Source organism: Amphiprion ocellaris, chromosome 2 (assembly GCF_022539595.1).
Source record: "Amphiprion ocellaris isolate individual 3 ecotype Okinawa chromosome 2, ASM2253959v1, whole genome shotgun sequence".
NCBI classification, from domain to species: Eukaryota; Metazoa; Chordata; class Actinopteri; family Pomacentridae; genus Amphiprion; species Amphiprion ocellaris.
In genome coordinates this window covers 32,159,928-32,174,962 of record NC_072767.1, presented here as the reverse complement: position 1 = coordinate 32,174,962, position 15,035 = coordinate 32,159,928, and the positions used below count along the sequence as shown (strand labels likewise).

General features: G+C 37.8%; 1 protein-coding gene across 2 annotated transcripts in view; it reads right to left on the bottom strand.

Moving 5' to 3' along the window:
* The window catches only part of rab6ba (RAB6B, member RAS oncogene family a), a 77,218-nt gene that overhangs the window by 40,779 nt on the left and 21,404 nt on the right, over nucleotides 1-15,035 (bottom strand). For both annotated transcript variants that reach the window (XM_035945825.2, XM_023264969.3), the window contains exon 2: nucleotides 3,099-3,157. In XM_035945825.2, coding sequence (XP_035801718.1) covers nucleotides 3,099-3,157 — 59 coding nt within the window. The remainder of the gene's footprint in view (nucleotides 1-3,098; nucleotides 3,158-15,035) is intronic.

Here is a 15,035-nt window from a genome sequence, read left to right as displayed (position 1 = left end):
AGAGACGTGTCTTTTTTCTCTTTTGGGGGGGGGCGCCGCAGGATACTGTGAAGTTCAGGGGTACAGTTCTTTGTGCCAACATTGATAACATAATAAAAATTAAGAAATGACAAACTTTATAACATTAATATTAATTCAATATCAATTCAATATTAATTGTATAATATATCAGCATTTTTAAAAAGTGCTTTACAAAAAAAAGATAGACAATGATTAAAATATATTTAAAAATAGTATAGAGGTTACATAGCACTAAGCAATTAAGCTACATGTTCTAGAGTAAATGCAGAAAAATAATATTAAATAATCAATAAATAAAGAAAAAAAGTGGTACAAGAAAGTATCAAAAAGGTTTGAAGGTTAAGTCACTGAACAGCTAAAAGTGAATTCAGACCACAAATGTTTTTTAAAAAGATTTTCAGGAGGATAATGAATTCATAACAGGCTTTATCTTGTTTATTTAAAAACCAAAGTGTAAAACCATCATGGTGGGTTATGTGTCACACTATTAACTGGAAACCAGTGAAGAGGTCGTAAAGCAGTTCAACACATAACCTCCCATAAAATCAATGATTTAGTCCAGAATACGTTCAGTGGACAAGTGTGTTAGAGTGTTATTAATCTTCCTATTAAAGTCAAAGAGAGTTTTTTCCTCCCAAAATGTCAAACTATTCCTTCAAAACACTTCCATTCCTGCTGATAGAGAGCCTGTTTAAATTCTATATGATTATAGTGTAGAGGACAAGAAAGTCAAACTAGATGGAAGCATAGAGGAAAAAGGAGGCACAGCTGAGATGGAGAACTGAAGCGTTCTTTAGAGAGCACTGTAGATGATTTAAAGACAGGGCCAGATTAAAACTTGGGCTTTTGGGAACAAAGCCGCAGGTCTCCAGTTTTAGGATCAAGAGGTAGAACATTATTAACTCTGCTGGAGTGCCCGCTGGCCAATTTTATACCTGATGGAAATGGTTTTGTGTTATAAAATGAATCGAGGCTCATACTAAAGTCTGTGTAAAGCAGTAAAAAAATGCGTGTCCGTGTTAATGACTACCCGGTCAAATCCGAATGATTAAAAAATGCAAAGTATATAAAATTAGGTTTCAAAGTTTTGAAAAGGAAGTTGTCTTCTCTGTTCTGAAACGCTGGGGGCTTGTTGGCTTTCAAACGTGCCCAAATTAACCATACTTTCTATTCAAACAGGCCTGAGTTTGCTTGACCTGAAACAAACAAGTTAGATGTGAAATAAAGGTGCACTTAAGATATAGAATATTTTTGTCACTTTGTGGCTGTGGAGTTAAGTTACTTAATATAACAAACTAAGCGCATAAGGCAACTTACTGGTTGGCATAGACTCTGTAGTGTGAGAAATTACTATGGTTTGAGGCTTTTGTGCTCCATTTGGTGGTGTCATTCCCAAGCTGTATTTGGTTGTTTTTTGGTCCTGTCAACATTTTTACTCATTGTGGGCTCATTTCCACTGCCATGGCTAGAAGCAGAAAGAACTCAAAACGTCTTTTGAGCAGCATAACAAAGGCATATTGCCATAAATAAAAAATAGAAAAGAAACAAGTCAAATTTATTTCAATATTGATATTACAAACTTTAATAAGACCTGGAATAGCCCCGGAAGTACCCACAGCTGTTACCAGTTCTAAAAAAAAAAAGGTCGCTCTACACACAATACATGTCGCCTCTCTGCTCTATGCAAACACAGCCTGCAGTTCAGCCAAAAACCTCAGAATTTTTGTAACGTGACAGGTGGTCACAGCGGAGCCACTAAGGAACAGAATTTGTTGGTTTTAACACAATCTGGTTAGAGTAAATTTTAAAATGTTAATGACTTTGATTAAATATCATGATTTTAGGCTTAGATTTGGTTAGTTTTTCCAAGGAAACTGGAAATCACACATGATGATTTTGAGGACCGTCACAAAGTCAAAAATCTCATGATTCTGCTCTGAATGGTGTTACTGTTGCAATTTAAAAAAAAAAAAATAACATGCCTTTCAAACTAGCTGTCTGCTTTTGGGTTTGAGAGGGTTAACAATGTTATCCTCCTAGCATTTTCTCTCAGTTCTGTAACTCAAATAATTTTCTGATGTCCCCAAAATATATATTTATATAGGTAAATTAATATCTCAAATGTGATTTCTAAAGGGCAGGACTACTGACATTTATAATGTGCTAAGAAACAAATCTCTGAATTTCCTTTACATGGACTTTAAATGTACCACACTGCACTGTGCACTGTATGTTCTCTATTGTGCGGTGAAGAGAACTATCCCTAAATGTCCAGAGACACCTCTTAACAAATAATAGAGATTGGGAATATCATCAGTGCATGATGAATAAAATTAAGACATAAATCAAGTTTACTTCTTGCTTCAAGTTTAACCAAACAAAAGTTACCTCTCAAGTTTTCTTCACTTTCAGCATTCTCATATTCTGATGCATTTCTGTATTTCCTAAACTAATCTGTTGATGTTTTCCACATATTACACAGGCTCATAATGTGGTAAACTCCCACAATAAAGAGCCTGACTGAGCTAAAAGACCCACACTCTACACTATATGAGAGGGCGGCAGAATAGCTTTGTGAGATTTATTTTTAATTCCTTTTTTATTACTATGTAAGTAGATACTTTTTGCTTATAAAGCAATAAAGCTGCAGGTTTTATTTAAGGGTCCTTTGCGTGTCTGCAGATGCTTGCATAAACCTCTGGAAGTGTTGTAGTTGCATAAGCAATATTCTGTTTTTAGAAAGGCGAGTGAGATTAGGCTGCTTTGGAGAACAGGGTTAAAAATACTGATCGCTTCGGGGCCCACAGCGCTCAAGATGCTATTCAGTTCAAAGGTGGTAACATCCATGTTGCCTAAAACTTCTTCATTTTACACACAGACAAAAATTGCTATTTGGTGTCAATTCATTTCTGATGACAAATTTTATTTGAGTCCTACCTCGTCTAAGTGAAGTTTATGTCTTTGATTTACTGATATATGCTCAGCTGTGTGCTTCACCATCAAAGAAAAGGCCCACAGCTGAGGGCGACTGATCAGTGGAGACAAAATATTCACTCTGTGCCTGCAGTAGCACCTACCTGATACGTGTTGTCAAAGCTGTCATACATGAACCGTGTGATCAGAGACGTCTTTCCAACTGCAAGACAAGAAAAAGACAGACTGCGTTAGACAAGAGGCTCCATCTTCCTGCATTCAGACGATCGATGACTCTAACAGCGGGATTGGTGGTTATGGTTTCTGCCGTGGCTGCCACTGCTGCCCAGGGAACTCATTAAAGTGTTGGGGGTGAACAGGAGGTCAGCAGTGGCAGCAGGTCCACGTGTAATTACAGTGCTGCTATCTCTACCAGCATTCATGTGATCCTAACATTTTCCATTTAATATACAAAACTGGGAAAAAACAAGAGAGAAGACGAAAAGTAATGGTTGCAGAGTGAAAGAAAACCTAGGGTAAACGTCAACCACCTTCTCAGTAAAGGCACCATTATCTGAAGCTTTCACAGATGTCTCATCTGCACTGAAATGAAACCAGACATTAAGCCAAAACACTGATTAATTAGGTGTAACAAAACCACATTTGGCTGCTTTTAAATGCCTTGTTTTTCAGTCATCTCACATCTTTCCAGTGATGATGGGATCCGTTATTTGCCCAGCATTTCCCGCTGGTTTGAAGTGAGATGTGCTTAGTTAGAAAAAAAGTGACTTAATGTATTTCTGTGCCACAAGAACTTAATCCAAATATTTGACTATTTGATATTAAGCTTCCAATTTTGGCAATTAGATATTCGCTTTTGTCTTTTGGGGTTAAATGTATTCTTTCAAAAAAGACAAATTGCAAAATAAATCTCAACACATTCTTGTGCTATATTTATACTTTATAAATGCACTTTTTCATCAGACTTTATTTGTTTAGCACTTTTCACATAAACACAACATAACACATCACACTCACCATTTTTCCATGCTTGCAATCAATGACAGTGTGGCTCTATCACTTCATATTTTACTTAACAGCTTTCTGACTGACCTGGTTGTGTGCCTCATTTATCTTTGTCATGCAGCCCAGTTTGTTACAGTTTCTTTGATTACTAACAACCAGAGTCACCCCTGAAAAAAAAAAAACATATTCAATGACTCCTGGATCAGGTGATTTTTTTTTGTGATTGTTCCAGTCTTAATAAAAACCTAATAACAACTTTTTTTGTTGTTTATTTTCTAGTCAGTATAGGGAGGTTTTTTTTGTACAAGCACAATCTCAATCATATAAGCCATAAGTACTTGCAAACCTCTAGTACTTTTGAACTGCATCTGCATGAGACTGAAGCAATGCCAGATATCCAACTGTGGATCTGATGCTTTGGTCTGTTGAAAAACAATACTTCACCAGACTGCTATGTGACTGATAAACGACTGGAAAACAGCCACCAAATTTCAAATGAATTCAATAATTAATTCAGAATTTTTGGAGCACTAAACATGTCATGCCAGAATCAATCATGTAAAGGAAAGAAGGCTGTTTAAACATGATTGACTTATTGATAAATGGCATATATGGCTTTCAAGTTTTTTTTCCCTTCAGTGGTTTTATTAATGAGGAGGACTGGAGCAAAGCAAATGTGGATGCCAGCAAGAATCAATCACACCCTCCTCTTATATCCATTTAGCAGCAGTGCAGACGCTTGGCTGAGAGCCGCTATCTTATATCCCTCTAATAGTGGACCTGATCCAAAATGCAATTGTTATGTCCGAACAGCCACTTGTCTGACTCTGTATGTTGCTGACTTCCACATTTCCCTTTATTGACTTTTGACTAATAGACCCAAATGTATTCATCTACATATACACCCAGGGAAACATGCAACAAGATTTTGCGCAGCTGTCATTCCAGATTTGTTGTTTTTAAATATTTGTGAAATTCTAATTTATTATCCATGTGAAATAAATGTACTGTAACTGAATACTCTTAATTTGCTGGCACAGTCTCACTCAGTAAACATAATCTGTCTTCTATTCACAGTTCATCAAATGGGCAGCCAGTTGCAATTGTTTACAGACAGAGTTTTAATCAGGCAGACTAATTACATGTGCCTGTGCTCTCGCTTGGTTTCCATATCTGCAAGGCAGGATCTGATGTGCTGCTACTGATTATGCTAATGATCTCACGCTAATTTATCAATACATCATCTAACTTACTTAGTTCCAGAGCTGTCCTACTTTAGTTAGATAGAAGTTAATGTAAAGGTGGAATATGCAATTCTAATCCAACACAATTGCTGTCGAATTCAGTAAATATCTCCTCATAGTCTGTCAGCTGTCCATTCTGTGTGTGCACTGAAAATAAATCCAGTGTTCAGACACAGGCCTGGATCTGTCAATGGGAAACAAACAAGGTGGCTTGGCCTGATCCACACAACACTATTCCAGCATTTTTCTAGTTCGTTCTCGAAGGAAAGGGAGTGTAGAGCTGGCACATATTGACTCTGTAAATATGCTAACTGGCTGAATAAAAATCTTTCTCAAAGTCCAGCAACATGTGGCATAAAGCAGTTTCCCCATAGGAAATTATATATCACCTTTGTGTCATTATTTTATAATTCTGATATTATCAGGAAACATTAACACAAATCCACTTTAAACATGAGGGACGCAGTATTTTTTTTTTTTTTTTTTTTTTGCATCACTGGGTGCAAAATTCAATGCTAACCTTTCAGCTTAATGTTATTCAAGAGGTCTGAGAGGAAACTAGACTTCTGAAAATCTTCAGAAAATCTAGTGATGCAAGGGCTTATCATAAGCCATTTCATCCAGATTGGGGTAGATAGTAATAAATAACAACAAAGTCTAAGTGCAAGGATTTGATGGAAAACTTCAAATCTTGTGGGAAGCCATAAATGAATACTGATTTTCCGCTTGACTATTTTTGTGCGTTTGTACAGCTACAACACTACAAAGGCAGTAGTGTGCAGGCATGTAATACATAGATCTTGATCTACTACATATGTACAAAACGGACTCATCCAAGAGGTCTAGAAAGTACAGTGCCTATCAAAAGTATTCCCCTTTCATTGCTTTTCAACACTGACTCATGGCCAATTTAATTAGGCTTTTCTGTCAAGTAATGTCAATTAATAAAAAACAGAAACTATAAAATAAGTGATTGCGTAAGTATTTGCCACCTTTAAAGGGATAATAATGTATAGTAACAACAATTATGGATCTGTGGAGTCTGCATCTGTCAGTTTGCACTGCAGAAGAGAATAATCAAGATCTTACACACTCTGAAGACAGTTTTGGAAAAGTTCTGTTCAGAAAGTATGGCCACATTACAGTGGTTTAATTTTAAGGCACATCTTTTTCTCTAAGTTTCAGCCCTGCATCCAGGCTAAAACACTGATGTGGCTGCGCTGCACACCCACAGAAGTGTCTAAATTAGAAAATTTAAATGGCCTAATAAAGACATACTTAAACTGAAAAAAAGTTTCCTTATTAAAGTTCCTTAATGTGCAGTGGAACTTCGTGAAGAGTAGATTGTGATAACACATTCATCTTTTGAGTCATTTATCAAACAAAGACGCCAATTCTCTGGTTCAGGCTTCTCAAAACTGAACAGTGGCTGCTATTCTATTTTTTATACAAGTATAAACAGAAAATCTTTTGATGTCTGAACCTTTAGCCAGAAAAAAACAAGCATTTAAAGACTGCATTTGTGAGCAGTGTACGTAAACTGTAATGGACATTTTCACTACATTTTGACATTTCAGGTATTGACTTTACAGTGGTGTAAAGTGATTCACCTACTGTTTTTCACCCTCTATATTTGTTTTGCACAGGATGCCTTCACATCAGTTGGTATGAGAAAGCAGAACATTAGGACACAGAGTTTGATCCAGCATCCTCTCTGCTGACTCATCCTCCACGACCACTAAACAACATGAGACTGCACTCTGTGCCTCTCAGTCACTGCTTTCAAAATCCAGGGAGAGACAGCATGTCCTCATTTCTTCCTCTAATGAAAGTAGTATCTGGGAGAGTGCATCATGTACAAAATCCTTCTCCATAGATGGAAGACTCACTGCAGCATCCTTTGATTTGTCTTGGAGGCATGTAAAACAGTGCAATGATGGACACTGAATTACACACCCGAGATGTCATTTCAAAAGACTACATGGAAACAACACATATCCCAATTCAATCTGCAGTACTCTCCTACTCTTAAAAGGCTGTACTGAGTGTTATTTAATTTTTGTCAATATCTTCAGATGTAACTCCAGGTCTGTTTGTGTGAATTTAATTACAGAGATGGAAGCAGGAAGCTTAGTTACGCTCATGGCTGCAATAATTTAGTGAATTTTCTGTTAGGCTAAAAAGAACTGATTAACAAGGCAGATTTTTGATTACATTTCAGAATTAGCTCTGCATTTCTGAGTATTTCCTCCTCATAAGCTTTTTATCCCCTGTGCCATTACCACTGAACACTATTTTAGAGATTATGATGGGATTCAAATGATTAGCAGCTTTAGTCAGACATAAAAGTAAAATCCAAAGCAGCGGTAGAGATAACACAGCAATAGCCTCTTTTCATTCAGGTTGTAATAGAGGTGTGTTCTCATGGGGCAGAAAAAAAACTGCAGCTTATTAAATTTCAAAAGGAAGGACAACATGGAACTACAAGAAGCTCAGTTATAATTTAAACTGTCTGGATACAAGCAAATAAAACTGAAGCAGAACTAATCATGTAATGAGAAGCAAGTGGTAAAACTGACTAATGCCTTCTTTTTAATGTGATTCTTTGGATATATTGTAGATATGAAAAAAATCCTACACCTGCAGGAGGTTTAGGGAGGACCAGTGATATTTTTGATTACCGTATTTTCGCGACCATAAGGTGCACTTAAAAGTCTTGAATTTTCTCCAAAACAGACGGAGCGCCTTATGTGTGCACCGAGTTCCAACATCTGTAAATGTTACCGTGTGACTTTGACGAACGCTCCGCTTGACTGAGAGCGTTTCTTGCCGACACGCTGCTTATATAGAGAAAAGGTGGACGTGACAGAGGACAGCATGAGAACGTTAAAGGGGGAAGTGTGGGCGTGAAAGAAGACGCTAAAGGCACGCCCCCAGTTGGTATATAGTGCCGGTATTTGCATTATGCAAAACAACATCGGTTTGGCGTCACCGTCCCTGTTGATCTGTGACTCCATGCGCGTCCATCTCACAGCCGCTGTGAAAAACCAAGTGCAGCAAATGAACTCGGAGCTTGCTATCATTCCGGGAGGCTTGACGAAGGAACTCCAACCGCTGGACATCGGTGTAAACAGGGCGTTCAAAGTGAAGTTGCGAACGGCGTGGGAGCGATGGATGACAGATGGCGAACACAGTTTTACTAAGACTGGGAGGCAGCGCCGGGCGAGTTACGCCACAATTTGTGAATGGATTGCGGATGCTTGGGCTAACGTGTCTGCTTGCACTGTTGTTCGAGCTTTCGCAAAAGCCGCCATCATTTATGAGGAGCCGCACGGCAACGAGACTGACTCTGACAATGACGAGCGGGAACCTGGCGTGTTCCATGGAGAACTAGCCCAGCTGTTCATTTCGGATACAGAAGATGAGGACTTTGATGGATTTGTGAATGAGGATTGATCAAAAAACAACGTGAAAACATTGCTAAATACTTCAATAAAGTACAACTGAACTCAGTTTTGCTTCCGCTGCCTTTTTTAAAACACACGCTAGCATGCATGTTTTAAGCTAGTACAGGTATGTTTTACCTGCACGCGCTCTATAATCCGGTGCGTCTTATGTATGTGTTAAATACAGAAATAGCACCCGGAACTGAGACTGCGCCTTTTAATACGGTGCGCCTTATGTATGTGTTAAATACAGAAATAGCACCCGGAACTGAGACTGCGCCTTTTAATACGGTGCGCCTTATGGTCACGAAAATACGGTAATTGTTAATGAATTAGGTGCAATTAACCCTCATCAGTACACGTGGCAAAACCTCCTTCATCCGTACACTTGGGGTCCAGCTGGACCCCAGTAGTATTTCATGTTTCACATTTCTGTACCTGTCCATATCCTCTCAATGTATATTTTCCAAAAACGTGTGTCGTCTATAGATACAAATATGAAAGAAACAATGTAATTACTATTGATGATTACTGACGTGTATTGCTTACAATATTAGTGTAAGAACTCCTGAATTGAAATGAAACACAATGCAACTGAAGCAGTCATCACAAGAGCAACATAACACAGACATACATACATAAATAAAAGATGCACAGTCTGGCTAAGGTCTGGCAGGGTTCCCATGGACCCCAAATGATTTTTAGATATATACACACCACAAACCTGGTTGGAATCAAAGAAGCTTTGGTTTATGTGATGGCAACTATGTGGATGACAACTACCTAAAGGGATTGAAAAATCCAACTTGTAAATAAAAACATATGACAACTTATATACCCCTGGGGTACATGTGGACGCCAGGTGTACTGATAAAGGTTAATAATTCAATCAGTTAACGATATGTTAACCAATAAAGCAGAGAATGAGTGGCATGGACATCAGAAGGTAAATCACAGACTTGCAGCAGTACTTGGTTGCACCACTAATTGGAGCCTTTTGTTGTTTAATTAGTTGGAGTTAAAGGGGCTTCAGCTGACCTCCAATAAGTGCACCTCCCTCCTGTCAAACCGCTAATTGTGGTGGTTGTGTTTATGAACTCTGTTGCATCAAGTTGTAAAAAGATGTCCTGCAGCTGTCCAGATTAGCTAGCAAAGCTAAAGCTCATGCTAAAGCTAAACTAGGATATTCACCAGTATTTAACACTAACAGGATTCTTATTACATACTTCTAGAAACATTCAAACTAAAGCGATGAAGTACGATGCTCTGCTGAGTGTAAATACACATTAGAGGTGGCAGTAAATACTATCACATTTCTGGGACTGATAAAGTTGTTGCGACAGTATTTGTAGACATCTATTCCAGATGAGCTGCCCTTCTAGCAGCTACATTAACATAAACTACAGTAAATTAGTAACTCCATGATGTAGATCAAGTATGAGGATTATTTTGACATCAAACTTATGTGAAGAGACAGGTTATTTACTGTAGAAGACTGCAGCACATTTGTTGTGTTTAAGACATTTGATTTTGTTTGGTGAATTCTTAAATAGCAGTTTTAAATTAAGTAATTTTTTTTTTGCCAATTAATTTCAACTTCAGTAACCTGGTGGTCACCTGATCTGCAATCTAGCTGAGTTGATTCTACGCTGAATATTAAATGTCAGTAATTAAAAGCAGTTTTATCAGCTTAAGGAAAAAACGTTACTTAAGATTTGTATCCCATGTGTGGTAATAATGCTACATAACGTTCAGGATAATCCCTCTGTATAAAAGTAATGCGGCAGCATTTATTTTCAGCACCCACTTAGTTTCTTTGATGAATTCTCCCACTGACTTCAGGCCGTCTGTGCAAATGTCTCATCTTGACATTTAGGCCATTCAGAGTAGCTTTTTCTTCAGTGTCTTGCACCTATCGATTACCATCACACTCTAATTGGAGTGGATAAAATGTACAAGTTCCTCTTTTGCAAATGGACACCTTAATAATGAGAGAAAACTGTCCATCGTTCATAACAGCAGCTTAATTCACCCAAAACGCCTCAGTGTGGCATTCACTAGTCATCCTGTGCCTGTTAATAAAGACCCGGTGGGCTAGTTTTAAGAAAAGCTCATTCAAGTCCTGATCTGCTATTGGCCTCAAACAGAGACCTCAAAGCAAGTATGCAAATGTCCTCCTCTTGTGTTACCTTAATTAGTGCCTGTCTGGTCTGTGGAGGGATGTGATGCTTTGTTTGTCATGATTTCCTGATAATGCCCAGATTAAAGGCACTGTCTCCAACGACATGATAGGTTTATGCTTTTACTTAATTTTGCTGCATCATATTGTTTTAGAAGAAAAATGAATTTCAGTTGTTACTACATACAGCTTTGCTCATATGCCTGTAATAATTGTAGAGAGATATCCTCCTGTTATATAGTTGCAGCAGAGTTAGAGAGGACAAATTTATGAGGTTACATAAGGCATTTAAATCTTTAACATCGTTGTGCAGCATTGTATGTGAACTTGATGACACCATCTTCTATTTAAACCTACAGTTAGATGAAGTCCACATGCTGGCATGGAAACAGTACCATCTGATGTGACTGTCTAATGTGAGCAGACATCTGTTCAAGACTTGTAGGACCTATTTTGTTTGCTGCAAAGGAAACTTGATAATGTTACTGTTGACATTTTCAATATGTATAAAGCATTATTTAATATTGTGCTCCCACAAAGTTTTGTGATTTACAAGACATATTTTAATTTTTATTTTTTTTAAAAAAGGTGAAAAATCGAAGCAGCAGAGAACATTAATCGCTAAGTGTCCTAAAATAGCCCTAGAAATTCAGGATCTTATAATTCCCATAATGCAGTGCCTACTTTTATTCAGACCATCTCTGCCTGTTAAATGTACTAATCTTTTAAAGATACTTCCAGTCTATTTAAAACTTGAGTATTCCTACTATTGTGGTCATTGTGTTTACTTTGCACTCTCCACTTCCACAGAAGAGATTCATGAGAAGTCGCCCAAAACAGCACAAGGCTCTAGACTAGCTAGTGTGGAGTTTAGCATGTGTGCAGTTAACAGAAATTATATCAGACATCAGAGAAATAAAATGGTTCCAAAATGAATCTATTTTCAGATTAAAAATGCAGATATCGTGTCTGGAGTCACCGACAGTCTTTATAATGACAAAGTATGGCATGTAAAAACAACTATTAATGAGTATACAAGGACGATTACTAAAAACTGGTGGTGTCTGGGGTGCAATCAAATTGTGCTAGCGCAATGCTCACTTGTGTAAGTTCATAGAACCAATCCCAAAAGTGGAAAAGTTAGTCTCGAGCCCTGCAGTGCTGCGAAACTCAAGACAGCTCTAAAAGCATTATCAGGGTGAAAATCAGGGAACAAGGACCTTCATGGCAAACCAATATGACATTGTTTACATGCAGCCACTGTGATCCTACTCAGTCTTAAAAGATAACGGAGCTCATCACAACAATGACTGATTAGGATATGTCTCTAATCAGCTCTGTTGGACGTAAAGTTTTCAAACAGTCAGTGAAATATATTGAGCCTGAATATACAGTGCCCAGATTTCCTCATTTTGATACAAGTTGTCAAGTAAAAATTTTGATCCCAGTTTAGTCGACATGGACATACATTATTATCTGTGGAGTCCCTCTTTAAATACACTGCTGGTTATTACATTCATTAAGTCTACTAAAATGCTTTGTACTGTTCGTAAACTAGTAAGCAGTGGATATTATTATGATCCTTGATGTGTGTCTCAATGCAGAATGCAACATGTGACAACCAATCACCCTGCTGATGATATACGGCCACACAGAGGAAGCTAACAATTATGCTGCCACATTATAGGCAATTAATAAATAGTAACACAGATAGGGGATTCCTGTGTAGTAGGTTTCCAATTACTGCCTTGGTTTTAATGAAGTCTCTGCTTGGTGTGTTGCTTCAAAGACTTTGCAGAGTGAGTTAGCAACATGAGGGCCAATTAACTGAGAGAACTGGGCACCTGCTGAGGCACAACCTGCACTTTCACCACCACGACTCCACTGAGCACAGTCAGCAAACACCTCATCAAGGCCTCTCTTAAGAGCCCAAAACGCAATTTTATGGCACGTTAAAGGCTCTACACAGTTGGACTTACATTAGGTTCTGCTTCCTCCAGCCATTTGGTAACTATGCAGGCATAAAATTAGTTAGTTAGGGACTCTCTAATCTCTACACCTACAGTCAGTGACAAAAAACAAAATGTGTAACAAATACGCTAGAATGAAATCAATAAACCCCTATGAGATCATAAAAATTGTGGATAATTGTATTAAATATATGTGACTGAAATTCACAGAGAGACTTGGACACTGTAAATGACAAAAGAAGGCTTACTTGCCACCAGAACATTTATATAGTGTATGTGTGTGCAAATGTGTTGTCAACAGCAGAGACAAAAATAAGCAACTTTTTCCAAGATACATTTGTAAAGGGGATGTATCTTTCTAATTAAAAAATTCTTCTGCAAATGCTTGCAGTTTTTAACCCTCTGAACCCCAGTTTCTGGGCTTCTTTTTTTCCTCCTTTTTCCATCAGCTCCTATTTTTACTCACTGTGGGCTCACTGTGGAAACGGCCGACCCATGGGTAACTGTAGAAAGAATTTAAATGTCTTTTTTGCAGTCCAGCAAAGTTAGAATCACAAAAAGAAGAAAACTGAATGTTGAATTTCTCTGATTATTGATTTTTTTTTATTTAAAAAACTGGAATTAACAAATACAACATTTTTCCAAGCGCCTACAGATGTTCCCACCACTGGAAAAAAATGTGGCTTGACATGCTATGGATACTTTACTAATGTTTTTACAACATCTATATACGAGTAATTTTTCACATTACTCATTTCACCATGCTAAATGTGTTTTCCAAGAACTTGCTGACAACATGATTTATTGTTTGGGTATGTTTAATTTTGGTCGCTGTTTCTCGAATTTGTTGTTATATTCCTAGCTCATAGCTGGTCTATGTAAACACAGCCTGCAGTTCAGTCAAAAAGTCCTTGAATTTTTGTCACATGACTGTTGGTCACATGTTAAGTCACTGGTGGCTTCTTGGCTGAGCTAAAGAATGCAGAATTCTCTCTTTTATATTGGATCTGTTTAGTGCAATTGATTTATTGGTAGATTTAATTTTAGGTAAGTAGAATAAAGTGACTTTATTGTAATATCACAGCTTCAAACTTCGATTTGATTCATTTGTGATGTACAATTATTTGAAAACAGTCATAAAGATAAAATCTGTCAATTCTTTCTGTTTTTACAGTGTCAAACTCTGATCAATGGTGTAATTTTGTCTTTTTTCTTATTAAAAAGTCAGTGAGACTCAGAGGGTTTCAAGTTATTGCGGCTGATTCTGCCAATTCACAAGGTACATGTGAACATCCTTACTGTTGATTTATGGACCAGACAACAGACACACACAAAAAACACACTATTAATAAACTTTCAGCTCCCACTTCTTGCTGACATCTGTGAAGCTGAATAATACACTAAGTTGTTCATTCAGCCCTGAAGCTGTGGGCCAAGTAACCAGGTAAAACCACTGCTGATCACTTGGCGGCAGGCATCATGGAATACCCTTGAGGGCTTGGCAGCCAATCAGAGCCTGGCAGTGCTTTCTGCATGGGCCCAGCTCCCACTCACAAGGAGATGGATAAAAATAAAACTGTGCGTGTCATTCTTCGCACGACATCCGGGAAGAAAGCTTGGCGCGCTGAAGAGAGACAGATATCTAATATTTATCAATGAATAACAGAACAGAAAGAAATAAGTGGTTATTTATGATTGTTTTTACTTAAGGTGAAGAGCATGAAGACCTGGAGGAGATACAGACCAGTAGGAGAGATATTGACTGTACTTGTTTATGCAGTCACAGCAGCTGACACACAGAACGCAACAGGAGAATGCCAAAGAGCAGATGGCCTCCAAACGAATTTTCTTCAGTCGAAGATAACAAATTACACACATATTAACAAATCAGACAGAGCTGCTACCATTTAAGCTTGAAAAATGTTTCTTTAATGAAACTTTACAGTTTCAGTGCTGCTTTAGATATAATATGGCTTATATAAATATAGTGCATTGATGTTGTACAAACCTCAACTAGCTGCATCTGAGTTAAGCCATTTGACAAAATCATGTGTTCCAAAAAAAGCATTGCAGTTCAACTTGAAACATTTCATAGCTTTACTTCACCTAGGCCCTATAAAGTTGCTGTGTCCCAGCATGAACCTCCAATCAGAGTACAAGTCAACATCTTGCATTTTTTATACTGGCAAACCCCAAGACCAAGCTATGCTGAGTCTGGATTCAAGCCATTAGAAGT